General features: G+C 51.7%; 1 protein-coding gene and 1 long non-coding RNA gene across 7 annotated transcripts in view; one reads left to right on the forward strand and one right to left on the reverse strand.

Moving 5' to 3' along the window:
• The window catches only part of ZFAND6 (zinc finger AN1-type containing 6), a 56,119-nt gene that overhangs the window by 25,602 nt on the left and 5,548 nt on the right, over positions 1-24,969 (forward strand). For 3 of the 6 annotated variants that reach the window (XM_079764164.1, XM_079764163.1, XM_079764166.1), the window contains exons 2-4: positions 16,914-17,084; positions 18,889-19,057; positions 19,901-20,001. In XM_079764164.1, the coding sequence (XP_079620290.1) occupies positions 16,931-17,084; positions 18,889-19,057; positions 19,901-20,001 (424 nt within the window). In that variant the 5' untranslated portion in view covers positions 16,914-16,930. Of the gene's footprint in view, positions 1-1,004; positions 1,165-16,913; positions 17,085-18,888; positions 19,058-19,900; positions 20,002-24,969 lie in introns of all 6 variants that reach the window. The other 3 variants (XM_079764167.1, XM_079764168.1, XM_079764165.1) reach the window with 2 other exon arrangements.
• Positions 1,503-3,642, reverse strand: LOC307094977. Its single transcript, XR_013813154.1, has 2 exons — positions 1,802-3,642; positions 1,503-1,769 (listed from the first exon to the last, which is right to left on the reverse strand). It is a non-coding gene; the product is annotated as an uncharacterized lncRNA (long non-coding RNA).

The raw sequence follows: 24,969 nt of genomic DNA on the forward strand, positions 1-24,969 counted from the left end.
GATGTGCACTGACCACCGTGGGGCAGGCGCTCAATGCAGGAGTTGCCCCCTGGTGGTCAGTGCACTCCCACATCCAACCTCCTGTGGCCCCGATCGGCTGGATCGCTGGCCAGCCCGAGGGGCCACAGCCGTGCACGAATTCGTGCACCAGGCCTGTAGTGTGTATGTAGGGCAGTGGTCGGCAAACCGCGGCTCGCGAGCCACATGCGGCTCTTTGGCCCCTTGAGTGTGGCTCTTCCACAAAATACCACGGCCTGGGCGAGTCTATTTTGAAGAAGTGGCGTTAGAAGTTTAAAAAATGTGGCTCTCCAAAGAAATTTCAATCGTTGTCCTGTTGATATTTGGCTCTGTTGACTAATGAGTTTGCCGACCGCTGATGTAGGGGAAAGGTAGTTATCTGGGTATTCTGGGATATTTTGGTTGAATGCCGTTCTGTTTTTCAGACAGGCCTTGTAACAGTGGTCAGCCTGTAGCAGTAACGGTGCTCTAGACACTGGAATCTGGGGGTGTGCTGTGACCTTCAGAGTAAATGTCAGAAATAGAAATGTGGCTGCTGCTCCTGCCACAGCAGGACCAGGATCTCATCCTCCCCAAGCGGGAGGTCCCGGGGATGGTCTGGGGCCTCTGAAGTCCCGCCAGGCACTGTCACAGTTATTCTTTAGGTGTTTTATGGCTGTTTGTGCTGAATCAATTCGCTAACTTAGGGGGAAAGCAACAGCCTCGTTGGCTTACTTTGCAGACAAATGATTGAAAACAGCAACCCTTGCTCCCCTGGCTGCGGCCGCCGGGGAAGGAAGATCTATGTTAAAGTCACCTGTTGTGGTACTACACATCGGTGTCAAATGCCAACTGCAATGATTTTTGTTTCTTCATTGTGCCTCAACGACCCTTTCTTATCTAATCTAACCGCCATAGTGAACGCACTCCTTAAACCTTTAGGCCCTTACAGTGCGCCCGGTGGATTTTAACTGTCTCAACTCTGTTTCCTGTTGCATGTGTTACAGGAATGAATCTGACGTCTGCTGCAGGGAAACACGAAGGCTTTAACATGTTTTCTTGCCTAAAACTCAAACTTTAAGTAGCTGCTTGTGAGCATAGGGAAGGCAGGAAGCTAATGTCTGTCTCAAGCCACAGGACAGCTGTTTGCTCATCGTCCTCAACTGTGTGAGTAGACTTAAGCCTGGCACCCTCTGTAACTGGGCGTAGCAACTTACCGTTTTTAATCTAAAGTGCTCAGCGATGCCTTACGTCGGCATGGTGAGAGATTTTCTTAGGATTTTTTTTTTTTTTTTTTTTTTTTTGTGGGTAGGATACTGAGGGTGGAATGGGGTGGTCGATTTTTTATTTATGAAGTATTTTTGAGAATAACACTTAATAACGAAATATCATTAGTTTTTGTGTCTTTTTTTTCAGAATTATGTTAAGTGATGGAACCTGCATCACGAATCTCACTGTGAAGCAAAAGATGATCATTCTTTAGATTGATGATCATTCTTTAGAAATCTCAGTTGATTTCAGCCTTTTAAAATTAATATTTGGGCCAAACAGCCATAAAAATGCTTTTGGGAATATGATGTTAGGTGTTAATGTAGAAAATTGCTCTTGGGAGTAATTTAAGTTATAATTAACTAGAGGCCCGGTGCAAGAAATTCGTGCACGGGGCTGGGGTCCCTGAGCTCGGCCTGCACTCTCTCCAATCCAGGGCCCCTCGAGGGATAACTGGCAGTTAGACATCCCTCTTGCAATCTGGGACCACTGGCTCCTAACCACTCGCCTGCCTGCCTGCCTGATCGCCCCTAACCGCCTCTGCCTGCCAGCCTAATCACCCCCTAACTGCTCCCCTGCCGGCCTGATCCTCCCCTCTGCCAGTCTGATCGACCCCTAACTGCTCCCCCCTGCCGGCCTGATTCCCCCCCTTGCCGGTTGATCGCCCCCTTACTGCTCCCCCCTGCCGGCCTGATAACGCCTAACCGCCTCTGCCTCGGCCCCTGCCACCGTGGCTTTGTCCGGAAGATGTCCGGTCTAATTAGCATATTACCCTTTTATTAGTATAGATAGTTTTTTTTAAAATAGCTCTATTTGATCAGAGAGCATATACTTCAAAGTAAAGGAACTCTTGTTCCCTAAATGCAGTTGGAAATGTTTTAAACCTGCCAACTTTGGTTTCTAAAAGTGCATTGATAATAGAAATGCCCACTGAAGAAGAAAAATCCTTTCTTTTTTTTCTTACTAAAAGTTAACATCTTCAGAATCAGTGGGTTGGGGGGGTGTCTAATTTTTTTTTTTTTCGACTTTTCCTGTTTTGTTTTGGTTCTTTCTTCATAGACTTAGGAGCGGGACCCTGAATGAGGCTCTTAATGGAGTGTTTTCTCCGTTTGGAGGAAGGCGTGGTTGTACAGATGCGCCTGTGGATAAAGATTTATGAAGGCTTAGGAACTCTTCAGGGAGGTGTGGCCTGGAAGGAATGTTCTCTGCATTCGCTCGCATGAATTGGCTTTTGCCTTCTTGTCACCAGTGTGTTGGCTGAAGAACAATGGAAACTGCCTGTCTAGGATGGGAGTGAGCAGGCACAGGGAGAGCAGAGGAAGGCAGGCCTGACTGTGGGCTTTCTTGGGGAGGTCGTCAGAGGTTCGTGGCAGAATGGCGGGGCGTGCAGGTCCCCTCAGAAATAGGGGCGCTCGAGATATCGGTGTGCGCAGCTTTTCCCTTCCCGGATTGGTCAGCAGACACACCGCGGTGTGTAGTCTCCAGGGTTATCTAGTTGCGAATCCTTCAGCAGCTCTAAAGGGGAAATATTATAATCTCCCTGGTTAGAGCTGGCAAGTCTCACTTCAGTGCAGTTTTAAGGTCTAAAATGAGGTTTCATTCTCCAGTTACAGGCATTTGGCACTTGGCGTGTAGAGCCAAGTTGAATTCGGTGCTATCCTGTATCCAGGGGTCCTCAAACTATGGCCCGCGGGCCACTTGCGGCCCGCCAGGGACATTTATCCGGCCCACCGGGTGTTTTTGCCGCTGCTGCCTGTCCTGCTTAGCAGCTGACTTAGCAGTGTGCATAGGAATTTGTTCATAGTTTTCTTTTTTAAACTATAGTTCCGCCCTCCAACGGTCTGAGGGACAGTGAACTGGCCCCCTGTTTAAAAAGTTTGAGGACCCCTGCTGTATACTGTGATGGTCTAACCCAGTGGTCAGCAAACCGCGGCTCGCAAGCCACATGCGGCTCCTTGGCCCCTTGAGTGTGGCTCTTCCACAAAATACCACAGCCTGGGCGAGTCTATGTTGAAGAAGTGGCGTTAGAAGAAGTTTAAAAAATTGGGCTCTCAAAAGAAATTTCAATCGTTGTACTGTTGGTATTTGGCTCTGTTGACTAATGAGTTTGCCGACCACTGGTCTAACCTCCTCTCTTTTTAAGTCAGTGTCAAAAATAAGATGAAGGACGCCTTGAGGATATAGCAGTGAAACTTTGGTTTTTAAGATGAGATTAGGCAGAAAGAACACTCGGGGGAAGTCATGTTAAGGATTGGGGGAGCCCTGGCTGGTGTAGCTCAGTGGATAGAGCATCAGCCTGCAGGCTGAAGGGTCCTGGATTCGATTCTGGTCAAGGGCACATGCCTGAGTTGTGGGCTCAATCTCCAGTAGGGGGTGTGCAGGAGGCAGCCAATCAATGATTCCCTCTCATCATGGATGTTTCTCTCTCTCTCCCGCTCCCTTCCTCTCTGAAATCAATAAAAAAAAGTTAAAAAAAAAATAAAGGATTGGGGGAAATTGGATGATGGTGACTCGGTGCCCTGCTTCCATGTCTGAGTTCTGTCACTGTCCCTGCTTCTGGCACTGAAGGGAGCCGTCTTTCTCGCTCGGCTGAAGTGCTTTCTGCTCTGGAAGCGCCTGTGGGGGACAGGCAGTGTGGGTGTGCCTTCACCCGCGGTCTCCCAGGACCTCTCCCAGGAGCACTGGGTATCGCTTCGTGCTCTATCGTCAGAGCCTCCTCCATCTGGGATGCTCCTGCTCAGAGCTGAGAGGGGTTGACTTCAGCACTGATCATCGTTCTCACCGTTTGTTTAGAAATATTGCAGATGCCCAGGCTGCGTGGCTCAGGGGCTGGGCATCGACCTATGAACCAGGAGGTCAGGGTTCGATTCCCTGTCAGGGCACATGCCCTGTTCGCGGGCTCGATCCCCAGTAGGGGGCGTGCAGGAGGCAGCCGGTTCATGATTCTCTCTCATCATTGATGTTTCTGTCTCTCCCTCTCCCTTTCTCTCTGACATCAATAAAAATATATTTTTTAAAAAAGAAAGATTGCATATATTAGGTATTTACCAGGAAGTACAAACACGGTTTTATATTGTAAAAGAGCTCACTGTTTACTGGACTCGAACACGTGGGAGCAGATACCCATTCTAACTAAGGGGATGATTTAAAAGATTGATTACAAATCTTCTGGAACTGCAGGAAGTGTACAGCCTGGGTATCTTCCTGTGTCTGGGGGGGTGCCTCCTCCCCCCTTCCCCCCCCCCCCCGACTTGAGATTGGCTCATTGGCCAGGTGTTCACCCAGGTCTAATGAGCAGGTGTAAGCCTCGGCGCCTCCAGGGCAGCCAGAGCTACGAGCCGCAGGTAGTACAGGCTGTGCTAACCGGGAGCCTTAGGGAGCAGGCAGCGATTGGCATGTCTAACTTTACTTTCTGTTAAGTGATTGAACTAGGGGGTGGGTGATACTATAATCCCCCTCCCCCCATATAGATATGGTGAGCTGATATGTACCAAGTGCCTAGCACAGCCGAGTACATGATGTTAGGCTAACATGTTATTTTATTTATTTTTTAATCCTCACCCGAAGATACTTTTCCATTGATTTTAGAGAGAGTGGAAGAGAGAGGAAGAGACACAGAGGAATATCGATGTGAGAGAAACACATTGATTGGTTGCCTCCCCCATGCGCGCCCTGACCCGGGCTCGGGCCGGGGAGGAGCCTGCAACCGAGGGACCCTTTGGTCCGCAGACCGACGCTCTATCCACTGAACCACACCGGCCAGGGCGATAGGCTAACATTTTCAGTGAGTGCTTGCTAATACAGATCTAGGTATGTAACTTTCTGATCTGATTTTTCTTTAATTTAGGGAACAGGTTTGGGGAAGTTGAGATGAAATGCTGACCTGTGGGCAGCTGCTCAGAGCACCTGATTCAGAGGTGGAGCGGCTGCCTGAGTGGTAGTGGGTCAGCCCCCCGCCTGGCCCTGGGGGCATCGTGAGCTTGCTCCTGATCGGGCACTGAGCTGGCCTTCCCATCTTGGTCTCAGCTGTTTGGAGCCCTTGATTTAAAACAAAACATGGCCCTGACCGGTGTGGCTCAGTGGATAGAGCGTCGGCCTGCGGACTGAAGGGTCCTGGGTTCAATTCCGGTCAAGGGCATGTACCGTGGTTGCAGGCACATCCCCAGTAGGGGGCGTGCAGGAGGCAGCTGATCAATATTCCTTTCTCATCAATGTTTCTAACTCTCTCTCCCTCTCCCTTCCTCTCTGTAAAAAATCAATAAAATATATTAAAAATAAATAAAAATAAAACGAAACATGGGCCCAGCCAGCATGGTTCAGTGGTCGAGCATCGACCTACGGGCCAGGAGGTCATGGTCAGGGCACATGCCCAATGGTGGGCTGCTGGGGCATGCAGGAGGCAGGCAATCAGTGATTCTCTCTCATCATCGATGTTTCTATTCTCTCACCCTCTCCCTCTCTGAAATTAATAAAAATAGATATTTATAAAAGAAAATACACTGAAACATGGTGTGTGAAAATACGAAAAGGGACGGTTCTGCTGGAGGCAGATATTCCGACCCAATCTACTTTCTCAGTGTCCTCTCCGTTCCTGCCCTCTCCTCATCAGAAGAGTGCCATTTTGTGATGTGAGAATTCTGCGAAACTCAGATTTTAGTGGCCGAAGTATGGCTGTGTTGGACCCAGCAGCCATGCTCTTTGTTCATTTTTTTTTTTTAATATTTTTATTGATGTCAGAGAGGAAGGGGGAGGAGAGAGATAGAAACATTCATGATGAGAGGGAATCATGGATCGGCTGCCTCCTGTACGCCCCCTCCTGGGGATTGAGCCCGCAACCCGGGCATGTGCCCTTGACCGGAATCAAACCCGTGACCCTTCGGTCCGCAGGCCGGCGCGCTACCCACTGAGCAACACGGGCCAGGGCTCTTTGTTCGTGATTATCTGTCGCTACCTCTGCAGGACCATTGACCTGAGCAGGTAGGAAGGGCGGAGCTGCTCGCCCTCACGAGGCAGTGGGTTCTCTGTCCTGTTTACTGTGCCTCACTCACCGCCCCGCGGGGCCCCTGGGCTTACAGCAGTTCAGCAGTGAGGGGCACTTCCTCTTCCCGCCCTGCGTGCGCTGTCCCTCTTCACTAAAGAAAATAAAAGATTAATCGGCTCCCGGAATGCCTGGCAGTAATCATCTGGGGCATTTTTCATGTATGCCCCTCGAAGGTGCTTCTTAGCATTTTGTGCTTCCGTGGCTGGTAAGGGTGATCCGTAACTTTGGAATTAGATGCAGATACATGCAAATCAGACATTCCTGCCCTTGAATTGATTCTGGAGAGCGGAGCCGTGTGTCATGGACGTGACGTCTCTTACGCCCCCAAGGAGAGCAGCGCCACGACAATAAGTGTGTTAAGGCACCCTGAGCTGAGAGCTGTGGCAGAAGGCTGTAAAACCGGCGCACAGGCCTAGGATTTTGCCGTATCTGTTCTGGTAACATCCTAAGATAGTTTTGAAATCGTTCACTTATTCCTCCAGCATCGACCTGAGTGCGTCCCTCGTGCCTGGCACGGATCTCAAGCACAGATTGGCAAGCTGGGGCCCGCGGGCCGCATCCTTCTGGTCGCCTCTTAACTGTAACTGCAGGCTTTACTCTGGGACTGCTGTGCCCATTCATCCACACAGCCCCTGGCTGCTTCCTCCCAGCCGGGGCGGGGCTGAGCTCTTGACAGAGACGACAGGGCACACACAGCCTCAGTCAGGTGCGTTCGGGCCCACCTGCAGCACGGGGGAATGCCGCCCTGAAAACACAGAGTGATGCTCTCTGTGTTTAGCATGGGTTTCCTCCTTTTTAAAAAAAAAATATATTCCATTGATTTTTTACAGAGAGGAAGGGAGAATGATAGAGAGTTAGAAACATCGATGAGAGAGAAACATCCATCAGTTGCCTCCTGCACACCCCACTGGGGATGTGCCCGCAACCAAGGTCCATGACCTTGACCGGAATCGAACCCGGAACCCTTCAGTCTGCAGGCCAACGCTCTATCCACTGAGCCACACCGGTTAGGGCTGGTTTTCCTCTTTTATGTTCTCCGCTTACAGCCCGTGTTATTCTTTCCTTGTCCACAGTCCGGTTCGTATTGAAGGACGATGTTGGTTATTGTGAGTAGCTGGCCGTTCCTGTCCCCTGAATTTGTGGGCTGTGGTTCCTTAGCTGGCTTCTCCCTGAAATGGGACACTGACCAGGAGTGTGTGCCCAGCTCCGCCCGAGGGCCTGGGGACAGGACACAGGGTGGGGAAGACTTAGGCCAGAGAGGACGCACACAATGAAGCGCAGTCAGCATCAGGATTTCATAACGTGAATAACGTTGTTTCACCAAGAATATTCCTAAGTGACGGGGCTTTTTTGTTGAGGGTGGCGACGGACTACAGGGACTGGCTGGCACAGTGGGTGCTGCGCCTTGATCTCCCTCCCTGCGCTCACAGCCGGGCAGCACCCCGGAAGGGCAGACAGGAAGCTCTTGTGATGAAATGGCTTGGAGCTCCCGAGCTTCTGGAGGGACCGCAGGCTCTCAGGGCGCCCCCCCCCCCCCCGCCCCCAATGCTCCTTGGAAACTGCTGGCTGGAGCCTCAACTGCGGCCAGATGGCCAAGGTTGACTGTCAGCCCCATCGCCGAAGAGCTGGGGGACCTTGAGCAACTTACGGACCCTCCGATCCCCATCTGTGACCTGTAGATGGTCACAATACCCATCTCACAGGATCGTTACGGGATTGAAGGAGTTGATATTTATAAAGTGCTGGGCACAGAGAGCATCCTGTCAACATTGTGAAACAGTGGCGCCAGTTATTTGTATAAAAAGTGACGTTCAAAGTTTCAGGGGACAGAGGAGATCGGAATGGAGAGGGTGACCCTGTCAAACAGAAGGAATGGGGGGGGGGGAGGGGGGAGGTGCTCATCTACAAATGCTGGAAACTTAAGTTTGGCCTTGGGGAGGGGACCCCTTAAGGGTTGGTTGGGATGGGGGGAAACCAAAGTTTGCTTGATTGTCTTCCGATGTTTGAGGTCAAAGTGGAGGGAACAAAAGGAAGGGTTTCCTATATGGAGCGTGCGCGTGCAGATCTGACTTTACGTTCGTCTGCTTGAGAAGGAATGAAAGTCCAGGAATGTGGAAACTACTGGGAAAATTTTAGTGGGTTTTCCCCCTTTTGCAAAAAATGGACATTGGGTTGCCTTGTGCAGGTAATAACTGTCTAATTTTTTAAAATATATTTTTTAATTGATTTCAGAGGAAGGGAGAGGGGGAGTGAGATAGAAACATCAGTGATGAGAGAGAATCATGGACCGGCTGCCTCCTGCACGCCCCCCACTGGGGATCGAGCCCACAACCCGGGCAAGTGCCCTGACCGGGAATTGAACCGTGACCTCCTGGTTCCTAGGCCGACACTCCGCCACGGAGCCACGCCGGCGGGGCAGATATGTCTAATTCTGTGATATGAAACCTGGGTCAGTTTGAGAATATAACATTGACGGCGACTTCATTGGACACATACAGTCACTGCGTTCGGCCTGCTGAGGCTGGCCGGTGGCTGAGCGAGCCCCTCGGAGGTGACTGCATTGGCACAGCCTGTGGCGTGAGGCCAACCATCACGTTCAGTGAACTGGATGCAGCAGCCCCTGCTTCCCCCCCCCCTCCCCCCCAGCCAGTTCTGTGCGCAGACGGCAGCTTCATTTTCTTCCCCAAGAGCCTGCTGCAGTTCCTTGCCTCGGGGTAAGTGCGTGCCCCCTGCCAGCTGGGGGCGGGGCCCTTGCTCGCCATGCATTCAGCAGATGCTGCAGGCCTGCCCTGGCCCGGCTTTATTTTAAGCATCAGCGAATGGACAGAATCCGTGCCATTCCCGGGGTCACGTTTCAGAAGAGGGGGGACAGAGTGCGTCAGTGTAATTTAATAGCAAGTTAAGATGGAGATAAGTGAGGACGGAAAACATACAGGCCGGCACTGGCGGTCAGTTTCTGGCATAGAGCTGTCTCCCAGGCTCAGTGATTGAATGGTTGTATAATTTTTAAGGCACTGGGGTTTATTCAGTCTTGGTGAGTAAAAAAACTGTGCTAAATAGAGGTGGGGTCAGGGACTCTTTCCCCCTCCCCATGTGGGAGTCTGTACTTGTTCTTCAATACATTTCCACCTTTGCTATGGATGGAAGGAAGGAAGGAAGGAAGGAAGGAAGGAAGGAAGGAAGGAAGGAAGGAAGGAAGGAAGGAAGGAAGGAAGGAAGGAAGGAAGGAAGGAAGGAAGGTTAGATAGATAGGTAGGTAGGTAGGTAGATAGATAGATAGATAGATAGATAGATGGATGTGGGATTAGATAGATAGATAGATAGATAGATAGATAGATAGATAGATAGATAGATAGATAGATGTGGGATTAGATAGATAGATAGATAGATAGATAGATAGATAGATAGATAGATAGATAGATAGATGATAGATAGATAGAGGTGGATTGTACCAAGAGCGGTCCTGTCATTTTTCTCGTAGCTGCAACTCTTCCTGTCAGCCATACCTAGGGGTACGGATTGGGGTGACTCCTGCCTCTCCCAGTCCCTTCCCCTGGAGGTGATGATCACACATTTAACTAAGACAGATGAGAGGCAGGGAGAGGGAGAGGGGGAGAGACATCCATGATGAGAGAGAATCATCAATCGGCTACGGGCGCAAAGGAGCACTTACTAATTTACACGCAGTTTGGGTTGGAGAACCCACAGTTAATAGTTCTGTGCTCCGTCCCATGTCCACCCATCCTCCCTCCATCTCACACAAAAGGTATTTTTTTAAATATATTTTATTGGTTTTTTACAGAGAGGAAGGGAGAGGGAAAGTTAGAAACATCGATGAGAGAGAAACATCCATCAGCTGCCTCCTGCACACCTCCTACAGGGGATGTGCCCGCAACCAAGGTACATGCCCTTGACTGGAATTGAACCTGAGACCTTTCAGTCTGCAGGCCGACACTCTATCCACTGAGCCACACCGGTTAGGGCCGAAAGGTATTTCTTGAGTCATTCCAGAGATTGGCACATTTGTAGCTCATCACCTATTTTTGTCCAGCCCATGAGCTGAGAATTTCTGGGGGGAGGGGATGGAGGGGATCAAAAGAGTGGCATTTTGTGATGTGAAAATTCTATGAGATTCGGGTTTTAGTGGCCATCGTGTGGCTGTACTGGCCGCGGCAGGCAGGTGGCGGCAGCAGCGTCTGTGTGGCCCGTGAAGCCTACAGGACTGTGTGGTCCCTGACAGAAAGGCTCGCCGACCCCTGATGTCAGAGAGTGGGCAGAGGCAGCTGGTGAGGGCATCGCAGGGCGGAATGCCAGTCACAGTGTCTGTAAACTCTTCAGCTGCGCCTTAGCCGGTGTGCTCAGTGGATAGAGCGTCGGCCTGCAGGCTGAAGGGTCCCGAGTTCGATTCTGGTCAAGGGCACGTACCTTGGTCGCAGGTTCCTCCCGGCCCAGGCCCGAGTGCAGGAGGCAAACAATCGATATGTTTCTCTCACATCAATGTTTTTCTCTGTCTCTCCCTCTCTCTTCCACTCTCTCAAAAAATCAATGGAAAAATATCCTCGGGTGAGGATTAACATTAAAAAAAACACCCACAATAATAATAATAAATTCTTCGGCCACAAACACTGCAGTGGCCTGCTTTTGTGGGATTGATCATACCGGTCACCGGACACTTCCTTTGGAGCAATAATGGGGAAGTGAGTTTTGTGTTTACCGCCAGGGGTCTTTATACCACCTAGTGTGTGAGCAGTGGTGCGTTCATCTTCGCCGGGAGCGACTAGGTGGTGTCCCGGTGGTGTTACTCTCGAGGTAGCCAGACTCCTCCTCGTGCCTTTTGTCTTCCAGCCCAAGCAGCAGCAGGACAGAGCCTGCCCTAGGGACCTGGGGCTGCTGTGCCGTGACCGTGACCGTGACCGGCAGAGCGTGCTCAGTCCCAGAGGAGCCTCACCCAGGTCCTTGTGTTTCTATCTGCGTGAGGAGCATCCATCCCAGGCGTTTATAGCAAGTCCTACTCCCTGGTCTCTCTGCCTAGGAACTTTCCTGGGTTTCTCTGTCACCTCTGCAAAGTTCCTCACCCCCAGAACATGCGTACGCTACCCCTGTGCTAGCGGGTAGACCAGATGCTCGGAACGGCGGGCCATCACCGTGTGCTGCCAGGAGACGCTGCTCTCAGTACCTGCACCAGGACAAGCAGTCCTCTCTTGAGCAATTATTATTAAAAAAAAAGAAAAAAAAAAAAAGCTCTGGCTGGTGTGGCTCAGTGGATAGAGCGTCGGCCTGCGAACTGAAGGGTCCCGGGTTCGATTCCCGGACAGGGCACATGTCCAGGTTGTGGGCTCCATCCCCAGTGTGGGGCGTGCAGGAGGCGGCCGATCCATGATTCTCTCTCATCATGGATGTTTCTCCCTACCTCCCTCTCCTTTCCTCTCTGAAACCAATAAAATGGGGATGGCTATCAGTAGCACCGACACCATAGGATTCTGGAGGAATTGAATGAGATTATGTAAATAAAGCTCAGCAGTTCTGGGCTCATCGGAAGCTCTGAGTCATTCTTCAGTCCTGTCTGGGAGGGCTTCTACCCTCTCAGGTTGCGGTTTTGACGACAAATGTTATTCAGAGTCAGAAAGCACATTTTCTGAATTCTCTGCGATTCATAGACTTTTAAAAATGTACACCAGCCCTAACCGGTGTGGCTCAGTAGATAGAGCGTCGGCCTGAGGACTGAAGGGTCCCAGGTTCGATTCCGGTCAAGGGCATGTACCTTGGTTGCGGGCACATCCCCAGTAGGGGGCGTGCAGGAGGCAGCTGATGGATGTTTCTCTCTCATCGATGTTTCTCTCTATCCCTTTCTCTTCCTCTATAAAAATATATTTAAAAAATAATAATAAAGTATACTGAGCTAATCAATTTTGTTGGTTTATATCTGGTAATGCCATTCTTTATCTTCCTGGATTTGTAGCTTTCTAATCCCCCAGAACAGCAGTTAAGGAACTATTCTGCCCTTTCATTCTCTCCCCTTCCCTCCCAATGCCAGTGCAGACCCGTGGCCCCGCACGTTGTGTTACCAACTAAAAAGGTACGGTGGCGCCGAGGCCCCACGTCGCACCTCCCCATCCTCATAAGCCAGGATGCCCTCTTGTGGCTTTGGTCTTCTTCCGCACCCTCATTGTGAGGCCTGGACATGAGTCAGGAAGGTTGATTCTCCCCTCCCTCCTCTTCCTCTAAGGGAGCTGTGAAATCCTTTGTGCTGCTTATCTGCCAGGATAATGTGTTTTTCTGAGAAAGCCTTTGCCTTTGAAAATCATTGTTAATCTGCTACTGTGCAGGGCAGTTGGCTTCGGGAAATGGCTGGTGTTACTGGGTTTTCCATCTTAATCTTACTGTTCAAAGCGTGTATTGTGACATACACTGCGTGGCCAGATGATGATGATCTCTGAACGCATAATCATCTGGCCACTCAGTGTGTGTGTGTGTGTGTGTGTGTGTGTGTGTGTGTGTAAGGCCCGGTGCATGAATTCGTGCATGGGTGGGGTCCAGCCACCCTGGCCAGGGGGATGGGGAGGGGACATGGGCGGTTGGCCGGCCTGCCTGCTGGTCGAACTCCTGGTCGAGGGGACAGTTTGCATATTAGCCTTTTATTCTATAGGATATACAGAGTGGCCAGATTATTATGCATTCAGAGATCATCATCATCTGGCCACTCAGCGTATAAGGGCTTGATTGTCATATTGTACTTGTTAATCTGTGGCTGTTGCTTCAGTTTTAGTAGAAAGAGAATATTTATCTTTTTGGGGTGTATATGATTGCCAGCACGTACTAAAGTGCCAGGGGGCAAAGTTCCTTTCATTCTTATCTTCATTCTAACGTCACGATTTGGCAGCGTGGAATAGGTGGTTTAGAACAGTGTTTCTTGGTCTGTTTTTCTTCATTGCACGCCTAGGACGCCTTTTAAAACAGTTTGTTCCTACTTGGACTCCCACTCTATAAAATTTTAATTTTACACATATACTGTGTATCTACTTCTGCATTTTACATATATATACGCCGAGTGGCCAGATTTTGATGATCTCTGAACGCATAATCATCTGGCCACTCAGTGTACTTCTCTTGAGCACCTCATCGATTTGATATCAAAGATACTAAAAATCGTGCACCTGATCAGTTTTTTTCCCTTTGCACCGGCTGATAGAAAGCTCAGGGCAAATAGGTGGCTGATCTCCAGCCAAAGTCTAGAATCCTTTTGGGACCCATTGGAGATACAAATACACTGAGTGGACAGACTAGTATGCGTTCAGAGATCATCATAATCTGGCCCCTCAGTGTATATACACACACACGCACACGTGTGTATATATAAATGTCTGTGTTTTATACATATAAGGGTTACTTTTTGTGCTCCCTCCCCCCAAAGACTCCCTGTTGCCCCTCTGAGAAGGCCTGGTCTACAGCAGTGGGTTCTCTAACGTGTTCGCTTCCGAATCTTTATCTTCTCTCAATTTATGTGGGTTACACCTGGCCGTATTTATCATCCTGCAAATGAAAGCTGAGAAAATGACAGGATTTAAAAAGCGTTTTTATGAAAAATCCCCATCCCCCCCCACACACACACACCGCAGTGGTTTCGTGGGAAAGTGGCATTGTTGCCCATTCTCGCCAGGTTCTCCCAAGCGCCTCTCTGCCCGTCCACAATGCCGCAGAGAAATGCAGGTCACACTGTGTGCAGTGGGAGAGGAAGGGGCATTGCAGTAACCTTGGCCAACGCCAGAGGTTGCTGATACCTTTGGCATTTCACGAAAACAATGTGTAGTTTCTTAAAGGGGTACATGCAGTGTAGAATCTCAGGCACCGTAAAAACTTAGGTTCTGTTGCTTTAACATTCATGGGTCTGTCTTTCACTTTAATTTCATGCCATTATACAGTTGTTACTTGGAAAATAGGGGTTCGCTGACTGACGCTGGTCTTGCAAACGCCAATGTGGTACCAGCCACTCACATCTCATTAAGGTCCCCACCAAAGCTCTAACCATTGGGCCGCTGGTCACGATGGTTTTCACTCAGGTGTTGTCCTGGCGTAAGTGCCCTTAGCTGTTGTTCTTCAAGCAGCAGGCTCGCTTTGTTCGCTTTTGAGAAGATGTCCGCCGTGCCCTCACATCTGAATAACGAGGGTTTGTTGAAATAAAAAGCATGTTCCAGAAAAAGGAGGCGCGGTCAGCGTGCAGTTGGAACAGTAGCACAGCGCTCTTTCGTCACTCCCGTCCTGCCTCCGTGCGCAGCAGGCGTGCTTCGTGCGTGCTGCCCAGCCTGTCATACACGTTACTAACAAGACATGTATGATCCGCCCTAACCCGTGTGGCTCAGTGGATAGAGCGTCAGCCTGCCGACTCAAGGGTCCCAGGTTCGATTCCAGTGAAGGGCATGTACCTTGGTTGCGGGCACATCCCCAGTGGGGAGGGGTGGGTGCAGGAGGCAGCTGATTGATGTTTCCCTCTCATTGATGTTTCTAACTCTCTCCCCCTCTCCCTTCCTCTCTGTAAAAAAAAAAAAGAGAGAGAGAGAATGTGTATGATCAGGTCGAGACTCAATAAAATTGACTTAACGTGCGCGTATGGCCGTCAAGAGTCCCCCAGCATTATACTCGGGTGCCCTGTCAGGGTTTAGCTCTTGGTCAGGCCCAGGCGGTCCACCCCTGTGGCTCCTGTGACATGTCGCAGTGAGAAAGGCAAATAGCCACTTGGTGTGTTCGTACAGGAGCAGTGTGGCCTGGGCCCCGGGGCGCACACGTGGACAGCCCCTGGGACAGCGCGTGGACTTCGGAGCCAGACCCCCTGGACCGAGCCCAGGGCCGTCACCTCCGAGCTGCGTGCGTGGCCTTGAGCCATCGACCTGGCACCCAGACCAGGCGCACATACCTCCCCTCAGGGAGCAGGCGCCACGCAGCACATGTGTGTCCGCAGCTTTTGTGTCTCATCCTTGTTAGTTCCTGTTTAAAATCCGAGATGGCCCTAGCCCCGTGGTCGGCAAACCGCGGCTCGCGAGCCACATGCGGCTTTTTGGCCCCTTGAGTGTGGCTCTTCCACAAAATACCACGGCCTGGGCGAGTCTATGTTGAAGAAGTGGCGTTAGAAGAAGTTTAAGTTTAAAAAATTGGGCTTTCCAAAGAAATTTCAATCGTTGTACTGCTGATATTTGGCTCTGTTGACTAATGAGTTTGCCGACCACTGCCCTAACCGCTGTGGCTCAGTCGATAGAGCGTCGGCCTGCAGACTGAAGGGTCCCGGGTTCGATTCCGGTCAAGGGCATGTGCCTTGGTTGCGGGCACATCCCCAGTAGGAGGTGTGCAGGAGGCGGCTGATTGATGTTTCTCTCTCATCGATGTTTCTGACTCTCCCTCTCCCTTCCTCTCTGTAAAAAATCAATAAAATATATATTTTTAAAAATCCTTTAAAAATAAAATAAAACCCGACATGGATATTCCCAGATGTGTCGGGAGGAGGGGCCTGAAGTAGCACACACACATGTATTCCAGGGCAGCAGAGATCGGATCCTGAAGTGACTTGCTTACATGGAGTAAGAAAGGTGTTTGTCAAAACCCGAAATCGTATCCTCACGCGAGAGGTCAGGTTTAGGACATTTCCTCTTAAAGGCGCTTGATCCGCTGGCTGCTCCGTTTGGGGATCCAGTCAGGCGCATTGTGGCTCTTGGTTCTGAAGTCTGTGTGCGTTCCCACCCCAGCATCTGTTCTGGCAGCTCAGGTGTGAAGCTCCTTGAACACAGGCACATCTTAAATGTACCTACACCTGCACTTCATCTGGGAGTGTTTACACTAAGACCTCGCTGTCCCCTTCTGTCACGCTGCTCACGACAAAGGGCCCAGGCTTGGAGACAGGGCACGTGGGCCTCTCCCATCCGCTCCAACTGCCCGGTGCCGTCGTGTGCTCCCCACCATGCGCCTCTGTCCTGCTAGTTTTTAATTCTTAAATACTTTTTTAAAATGTTGTTCCAGCCCTAACCGGTGTGGCTCAGTGGATAGAGCGTCGGCCTGCGGACTCAAGGGTCCCAGGTTCGATTCCGGTCAAGGGCATGTACCTTGGTTGCGGGCACATTCCCAGTGGGGGGTGTGCAAGAGGTGGCTGATGGATGTTTCTCTCTCATCGATGTTTCTGACTCTCTATCCCTCTCCCTTCCTCTCTGTAAAAAATCAATAAAATATATTTAAAAAATAAAGTGGCCTTGGACCACAGTTTAAACCTTTAGAAATTAACAGCATAACAGAGCAACATTTATAATGCATATTTCTTATTACCAGGCGTCCAAACTGAACGAGGCCTAAAGCATTTTCCTTAGCCTCTGACGGTGTGGAGTCTGCTCAGGGAGACCTTTCTCGGGGAGTCCTTCCTGCTCCCTCCGCTGGCCCAGACCTGCTGTGTGGAGCGGTTAGAGATGCCAGTTCCCTGTGTCCTTTTATGTTGATGTTTTCTTCCCCTGCGTCGTAGGGGCTTAGCGGGGAGTGGGGCAGGGGGGGGGGGGCTTTTCTTGATCACATGAAGCACATCCGGGTGGGGCAGGATGGCAGGTGGGCGGTTCTGCTAACCCTCTGTCCCTTCCAGGTGTGCAGCAGAGGAACATGGCGCAAGAAACGAACCACAGCCAAGTGCCGATGCTGTGTTCCACCGGCTGCGGCTTCTACGGGAACCCCCGCACCAACGGCATGTGCTCCGTGTGCTACAAAGAGCATCTCCAGCGACAGAACAGTAGTAACGACAGGATAAGCCCACCCGGTAAGTGAGGCCGCACAGCACAGCGGTGCTGAGCGTCGAGGCCCGCTGGGAGGGCACAGCGCACCGTCCCCTTTCCCGAAAGCTCTCCCGTCAGGCTCGCTTTGCTACGTCCGTGTCAGGGACACGTCTCCCCGACAGCGTGGACAGCGTGGTCACAGTGGTCGGGAAACGGCATGAGCGTGGCCCGCTGCAAAGAACTGCCCTCGGGCCGTGTCGCAGCCTCCCTCGCTGCGCTGCAGGCTCCCTTGTCCTGTTAACATAGAGGCTCGCTTCCCGTGTGCCCGCTGTCTGGGAGCGTAAGGTAAGGGAGGGGGGCTGCCAGAGGGCCGTGGCTCTTGGATCTTGGGTGACTCCTGAAGGAAAGGCCATTGTAGACGTTAAGAGAGGAGGTGGGTAGCCACAGCTGGCCTGAGGGGAAGGCACCCCGCGAGGGAGGAGAGGCGTGGCCGGGAAGGGGCGCTCAGTGCCAGCCACTGAGTTCCTGTGCCTTCCCGCGTCAGAGGACCCTCCTGGGAGTGGGGCGGGCTTCTGGGTCAGCAGCTGTGGAAGGGGGTGGGGGGCTAGGGGGCTCCGAGGGTCAGCTTTGCAAAAGTCGGGCGTTCCTAGTACTCCCCCAGGCTAGGCCTCCTGCAGGTTAATACCGAGTGTCTAGTTTCTGTGCTTGATGACCATGCTGGCTGATCCTTAGTTCATTTCAATGTGGTGTTGTTTTTTAAATATATTTTATTGATTTTTTACGGAGAGGAAGGGAGAGGAAGAGAGAGTCAGAAACATCGATCAGTTGTCTCCTGCACACCCCCTACTGGGGATGTGCCCGCAACCAAGGTACATGCCCTTGACCAGAATCGAACCCGGGACCCTTCAGTCCGCAGGCCGACGCTCTATCCACTGAGCCACACCGGTCAGGGCTAAATGTTTTTTATGGAATCTTTCTCGTCAGCGCTTCGTGTTCAAGCCAAGAGCTAGAGCCATTTGTTCAAACTTCTCCAATTTTTTTAAAAATATATTTTATTGATTTTTTACAGAGAGGAAGGGAGAGGGATAGAGAGTTAGAAACATCGATGAGAGAGAAACATCGATCAGCTGCCTCTTGCACACCCCCTACTGGGGATGTGCCGGCAACCAAGGTACATGCCCCTGACCGGGATCGAACCTGGGACCCTTGAGTCCGCAGGCCGACGCTCTATTCACTCAGCCAAACCGGTTTTGGCAAAACTTCTCCAATTTTTCTGAAGGCTTAGGTCACTCAGTATAAATGACTGTTTTTTAACTGAAATCGTCATCTACATTTCTGCCTGATGAAGGACGGGGAAAATACTGCGACCTAATGTGCTGAGCTTGGGTTTCCTTCTGAGCCTGGGTTTGCCTTCCTGCGACGTTATCTCATTGCCACCATCTCACTTCTGCGCTGGGGCTTGGAAGATGTCTGGGAGGCACAGGGCCCCGTTTCTCCGTCCAGAGAGCAGGAGCTCCATGTGTGAATATGTGCAGTGTGTGTGGTTTCCTTTGTGGCTGAAAATCCCCGGTATTTTCATTGGAAAACCGTAGTATTGAAAACACTTTAACTAAAAGCAATGAGCCAGCATACTAGTGACCCAGCGCGCGAAATTGCGCGACTCCCGGAGTCCCCCAGTGCACCTCCTGGTCAAGTCCCTGCCCACCCCCGCGTGCCTGCCGTGCACACAGCCTCCTGGTGACCGGTCGTTACGGTGTGACGACCACAGACTTTTTATAATATGGGATTATATAGTAAAACCAAGTTCATGTGCTGTGTTTTGTGGAAAACCGATGTTGATTTTTTTAGATAAGGTGGTGGACTGTCCCGAGTGCAGAATCACTAATACGAAATGTGGTACCATTGCAGCCACGTCTGTCAGTAGTCTGTCTGACTCTTTACCAGTTCAGTGCACAGACGGCAGTGTCCCGGAAGCGCCGTCCACGCTAGACTCCACGTCTTCATCTCTGCAGCCAAGGTAGGTGTGGTCTCTGGGCGGGACGGGGAAGCGAGGAAGTGAAGAAGATACTCTGTGTGGGATCAGGCCTGTTGAGGAAAACCATGTCAGGTCACGTCAGGATTAACTGGCCTAACATTCTATCCGTCTCATTATTATTCCTGACGAGTTAGAAAAGGCTTCTTTTGGTTTTCACATTGAGATGGGGGTTGGGGAGGTTGTCTTTTAGATTTCCTATTCAGACAGCTTTTCCCTAGTCCTCCTCGTATATCTGATCCTCCCCTGAAGCCCTTCTGAAGGAGGCTAAGTTCTCCCAACTATCGTCTTATTCTGCAAGTGTTAGCATTTCATATTAGAAAGTAGTCTTGTCACATACCATGCTGTGGCACTCACGTTTATTGGTATTGTAGTGTATTTTGTTTTTAACTTGGACATCACATCATTTGGAAGCCAGAAAACACGGAATATTTGTTTTATTTTTATTCTACTGTTAGGAAACAAATAGTAATCTCTACTACATCGTTTCTTTTCTCACTCCGTGACCCGAGATGTTCAGCTCCATTTTGCCAGGATTTCGTTTAAACTTTGCATTAGGGCTGCCCGGGCGTGTCTTCATCCTGCCAGTTTTCATTGAGTGAATTCACACCCAGGACACACCTGTGGCCTTATTTCCAAAACATAAACGGGGGTCCAAATGAGCCTCCAGTTTCAAAGCTCTGTGATTCAGTGATCAAAGGTATTTTTCTGTGGATTCTTGTCTTAATGATCTCGTTAGATATGCTGAACTCTTCTTCTTTTATCCCTTTAGTTACCGTTCATGCGCGGAGATGCTGTTTTAAAACCTAAATGTGTTTGCTTTTCTAGTCCTGTATCAAATCAGCCACTTTTATCAGAATCTGTAGCATCTTCCCAAGGAGATAGTACATCTGCGGACAAAGCAGCGCCTGAGACAGAAGACCTGCAAGGTTTGCATACGAGCCGGCATCTCCTTTGTCATTTATGTCGCATTGGTGATGGGTCGGGCACTGTCCTCTGTGCTTATAGTTCTTAAATTAGTTGCCTCAAATATTCTTACACTAGAGGCCCGGTGCACGAAATTCGTGCATGGGTAGGTCCCTAGGCCTGGTGGCAGTCAGGGCCAATCAGGTTCTCCGCCTCCTCCTTCCCTTGCCATGCCATCTGTGTGCCGCCACCATTAGGTTCCCAACCCCCACCACCACCACTACCACCTCCTTACCTCACTCCCTCAGCACCCCGCCTTCACCCCTGGTCGCCCACCATGTTTTGCACTGGCCCCTGGTGGTCAGTCCACGTCATTTTGAGCTATCATACTCCTGGTCTCCTGGTCAAACTCCCAAAGGAACACTTTGCATATTAGCCTTTTACATACTAGTATGTAGGTTTATTTTCCTTCTAAGCAGAGTATTTTCTGTTCTCAAGTGTTTAACTGACGGAGATGCTGGGAACCGATTCCACTTCCCATGTATGTGTAATTATGTCAGCATCATAGACTTAGCAACGTCACGTTTTGATTCGTTTGACAAACACATGTAACTGAATTCATGGTTGTGTTATATGATTATCTGTGATTATTTCAGCCAATTTAGCCTAAGTGCTGCTTCCTCTCTGAGCAAACTGGGGCTGCTGGTTTGAGAGGAACCTCCTGTTCTTTACTCCGATTTTCTAAGAGGCTCTTGAACTGGACTCACCTCTCTCCCCACCCATGACTCAGCACAGTAGGCACAGGCGTTGCTTGCATTTACAGGTGGCTTCTCTTGTCCTGGCCCCTCCTCCCTGTGTCCCCGCCGCGGAGCCCAGTGACCTAGAAGACGTGGAAGCGTGTAGGAAGGCTCTCAGCCACCGAGATGGTAGAGGAGGCATTTGTTAGATGGCCCGTGTGTCCTGAGTTAATTCTCCCGGTGTGTGAATTGAGGACAGGCCAGGGATGCGCAGTGTCATGTTGGCCCGTGGCACGCTTTCAAGGGGAAAGGCGCCCTGGCCAGGGAGCCTTCCATTGTGCACGGTGTTTGCATGGCAATGACAGGCACATGTGTCCCTCTCCGCCTCAAGTCTAAATCCGGTACGGCAGCGAATTCCCCTTGCTCTGATTTCTTGCCCAACAAATGATTGGCATAAATTGCCTATTTGCCAGTTTTCTATAGCGAGAAAATGTGCTATCTGGCCAACATAACTATTCTAGTCCACCCAACATCTATACTAATACAAGGGTAATATGCTAATTAGACTGGGTCAACCGGACATCTTCCGGTCTTCTGATCCTCCTTCCGGACAAAGCCACAGTGGCAGGGGCCAAGGCACAGGCAGTTAGGAGCAATCAGGCCGACAGGAGAGGGCAGTTAGGGGTGATCAGGCAGGCAGGCAGGTGAACGGTTAGGAGCCAGCTGTCCCAGATTGTGAGAGGGATGTCTGATTGCCGGTTTAAGCTCGATCCCACAGGGGTCATCCCCTGAGGGGGCCCGGATTGGAGAGGGTGCAGGCTGGACTGAGGGACCACCTGTGCCCCCGTGCACGAATTTCGTGCACCGGGCCTCTCGTCCATAATAATAAAAGCATAATATGCAAATTGACCGAACAGCTGAACAGCGGGACAACCATCCCGATGACCACGCTGTGACACCTACTGGAGCCAGGCCAGCAAGGCGGGTGCCATGCAATTGGTCGGGGACCGGCCATTGCCCCGTGATCGCCCTGCAGAGGGAGGCCCAGGCCAGGGGGCAATCAGTTGGGGGGCTCCACGATCGCCCCAAATTGGAAGGCCCAGGCCACCGACTGGCAGCCTGCAGCGGGTGGGTGGGGCCTCCCTCAGCGGGGTGATCCATCACGGAGCCCCAGCTAGGTGGGCAGGGCCTGACTCTTTGGAGCCATCGATTGCGGGGCTCCCAGACTGTGAGAGGGCACAGGCCAGGCTGAGGGACAACCCCCCTCCAGTGCACGAATTTCGTGCACTGGGCCTCTAGTATCATTATAAACTCATAAATACTCTAAGTGTATAGTTTTATCTTTTAGTTGAATAAAAATGTCGAAGAAAAGGTAGAGATGAGGGGTATTTTAGAAGTAGAAACGGAAAGATTCCCAAAATGTCGTTATCCCCTGGGCGTGTGAAGTAAGACAAGGGGGCGCTGATGCGTTCGGGTCTGTGGCAGTGGCCGTGTGGCTCGCCCTCGGCTGGGAGGCGGAGAGCAGCAGCATGGTTAGGCAGGTTTCAGGTGGAGCAAGTGGGAAGGGATCGAATGTCAGTGTTAAAGAGCTCCTTGGGAGGTGACAGGGAGAGATCTTGCAGCTTCCCACCAGTGGAATGAAAGCTGTCCTGAGGGGTGAGCTCCCCGTCACGGAAGCATTCTAGGGCAGCGGGTCACCGTCCGGCTCAGAGTGGCCGAGCGAGGCGGGGTCCTGCCTCCATACAGAGCCGAACTGTTGAATCAGTGGTTTCGACAGTCAGAGAGGAACAGTCCCTTAGAACTAATTTAGGAAAGCTGCGTGGATTCAAAATCAGATTTATCCCGATTGTAAAGAGTGGGCGAGAAGAGCCAAAACAGTCTAGAAAAAGTAGAGCCAAGTGGGCGGAGGGCTAGACGACACGCAACCATAATCCAGACGCGTGGTGTGGGCATGCGGGTGGGCAGTCAGCAGCTTGAGGAAGCATGGCACGAGCCTTGCTCACAATTACCAAAATGTGGGGGCAACCCAGTGTCCTTTCTTCCCTGCTTCCCTTCCTTCCTTCCTTCCTTCCTTCCTTCCTTCCTTCCTTCCTTCCTTCCTTCCTTCCTTCCTCCCTCCCTCCCTCCCTCCCTCCCTCCCTCCCTCCCTCCCTCCCTCCCTCCCTCCCTCCTTCCCTCCCTCCCTCCCTCCCTCCCTCCTTCCTGCCTGCCTGCCTGCCTTCCGATTTCTTCCTGTCTTCCTTCCACAGCACCCAGAGCAGAGGGCCTGTCCCCTTGGCTGTGGCCCTCCCTGTGGGGTTAAGCTGACCTTGCCTGCCTGCTGCTTTGGGAGGTGTATCAACAGCCGAGGCCGTAGACTCTTGTCTGGTTGGGCTTCCCATTGGGACTCGCACAAGCGAGTGCTGCGCAGGCTGCTTGACCAGCGTGGGTGGTGCCTGGTGGAGGCCCCCAAAGACCTCCGGGCCCGAGGCTGCCGCCCCGCAGCCGCCGCTATGAATGAGCAACACGCAGACACCCTCCTCCCGGAACAGGGAGCCCTGCTGCGCGAGGACACTGCCCGCGTCGGCTTCCGGCTCAACGAGATGACGGGCCTTTGGCCTTGAGGCCACTGCTGGGCCCTTTGGAGGGATTGCCTGTGCCTTTACGTAGGAGCACCAGGCTCGCTCTGGTCTTAGGTCTCAGCAGAATGGAGGGAACCGGCCTGGGCATCACGGACGCGCACAGGGACTGTCATCTTGCCCACAAAGCCACTTGGGGAGTGTTTCAATTTAGGCCACGGCCCCCAGCGTCAGGGGAGAGTGGACGCGACCGGCCTCACGCTGGGCCCTCACTCTCCAGCTCTCAGATGGCCCTGGTGCAGAGCGTGGGGGGTGGCGTGTCTGCCCCGTTAAAGAGAAACCACTCAGCTCTCCAGGTTTAGTCCTGTGGGGTGTCCTTGGGTGAGCACTGGTGTCCGCGTGCCCCGCAGATCGCCGTGTCTCTTGCTTCTCCATTCCCACCTGCCACTCAGAGTTGGCGTCTCAGCAGGCAAACCAGTTCGTTTCAGAACGCCACCTGGAGGTGGCCCTGCCGTTAAAGCGCTAAAGCGCTATTCACGTACGCTTACTCAAATGGAAATGGGAGAATAGGTGAGATATTACAGCTTCGAGATTTCAGAGGCAAACATAGAATAGACTAGAGGCCCAGTGCACGAGATTCGTGCACTCTGGGGGGTCCCTCAGCCCGGCCTGTGCCCTCTCGCAGTCTGGGAACCCTCGGGGGATGTCTGTCAGTCAGCTGCCATGGAGGCGGAATCGGCTCCCGCCACCACCGCTGTGCTCGCCAGCCGTGAACCCGGCTTCTGGCTGAATGACGCTCCCCCTGTGGAGCACACTGACCACCAGGGAGCAGCTCCTGCGTTGAGCGTCTGCCCCCTGGTGGACAGGGCACGTCATAGCGACCATTCTACCGTTCGGTTGATTTGCATATTAGCCGTTGGTTATATAGGATTCTTTGCAGGCTTCAGGTCACACCTTTTCTGAACCCAGCCTTATGGGGAACTTTCTAGGTCTGAGGGTAGGACCAGAAACGCGGCATGCAGCCCCGCCCGCGTGGGGTTGACATGCAGGGACCGCCAGTGATTGACAATAAAGGGTCTCCCGAGTCCGTGTGCTTTTTCTTTTTTTTTTTTAATTTCTTTATTGATTAAGGTGTTACATATGTGTCCTTATCCCCCCATTACCCCCACCCCCACTCATGCCCTCACCCCCTGTTGTCTGTGTCTGTTGGTTAGACTCATATGCATGCATACTTAGTCCTTTGGTTGATCTCTCCCCCTCACCCCCACCCTCCCCTGCCTTCCCTCTGAGGTTTGACGGTCTGATCGATGCTTCTCTGTCTCTGGGTCTGTTTTCCATGTGCTTTTTCAGAAATAAACTGTGTATTAGCGCTCCCTCCCATCAGGTCAGATGCCGGGGTGCCGTGCTCACACGTAGCTGGCGCCTCTGTACCTGCTGGTTTGTGGTGTTTGGCCCTCATCATACTGGTTAAAATGGCTCGTCAGCTGAGCTGGCTTAGAATTCACTGCATCCGATGTGTGAGCAGCTCCCACGGGTAGTTCTGCGGCAGGAGCTGGCGATGCCCGCGGAGTAAGACGTGCGTTGCCGCTCCGTGGGCTTACCGTGTAGGTGGGGAAAGGGGGCCCGTGAAGACAGTGGGGAGTCAGTCGGTCAGTCCAGCAGACGTGTGTCGGTGCCTGCCGTGCGGTCGGCGGCC

Source organism: Cnephaeus nilssonii (assembly GCF_951640355.1).
Source record: "Cnephaeus nilssonii genome assembly, chromosome: 24".
Taxonomy (NCBI): Eukaryota; Metazoa; Chordata; class Mammalia; order Chiroptera; family Vespertilionidae; genus Cnephaeus; species Cnephaeus nilssonii.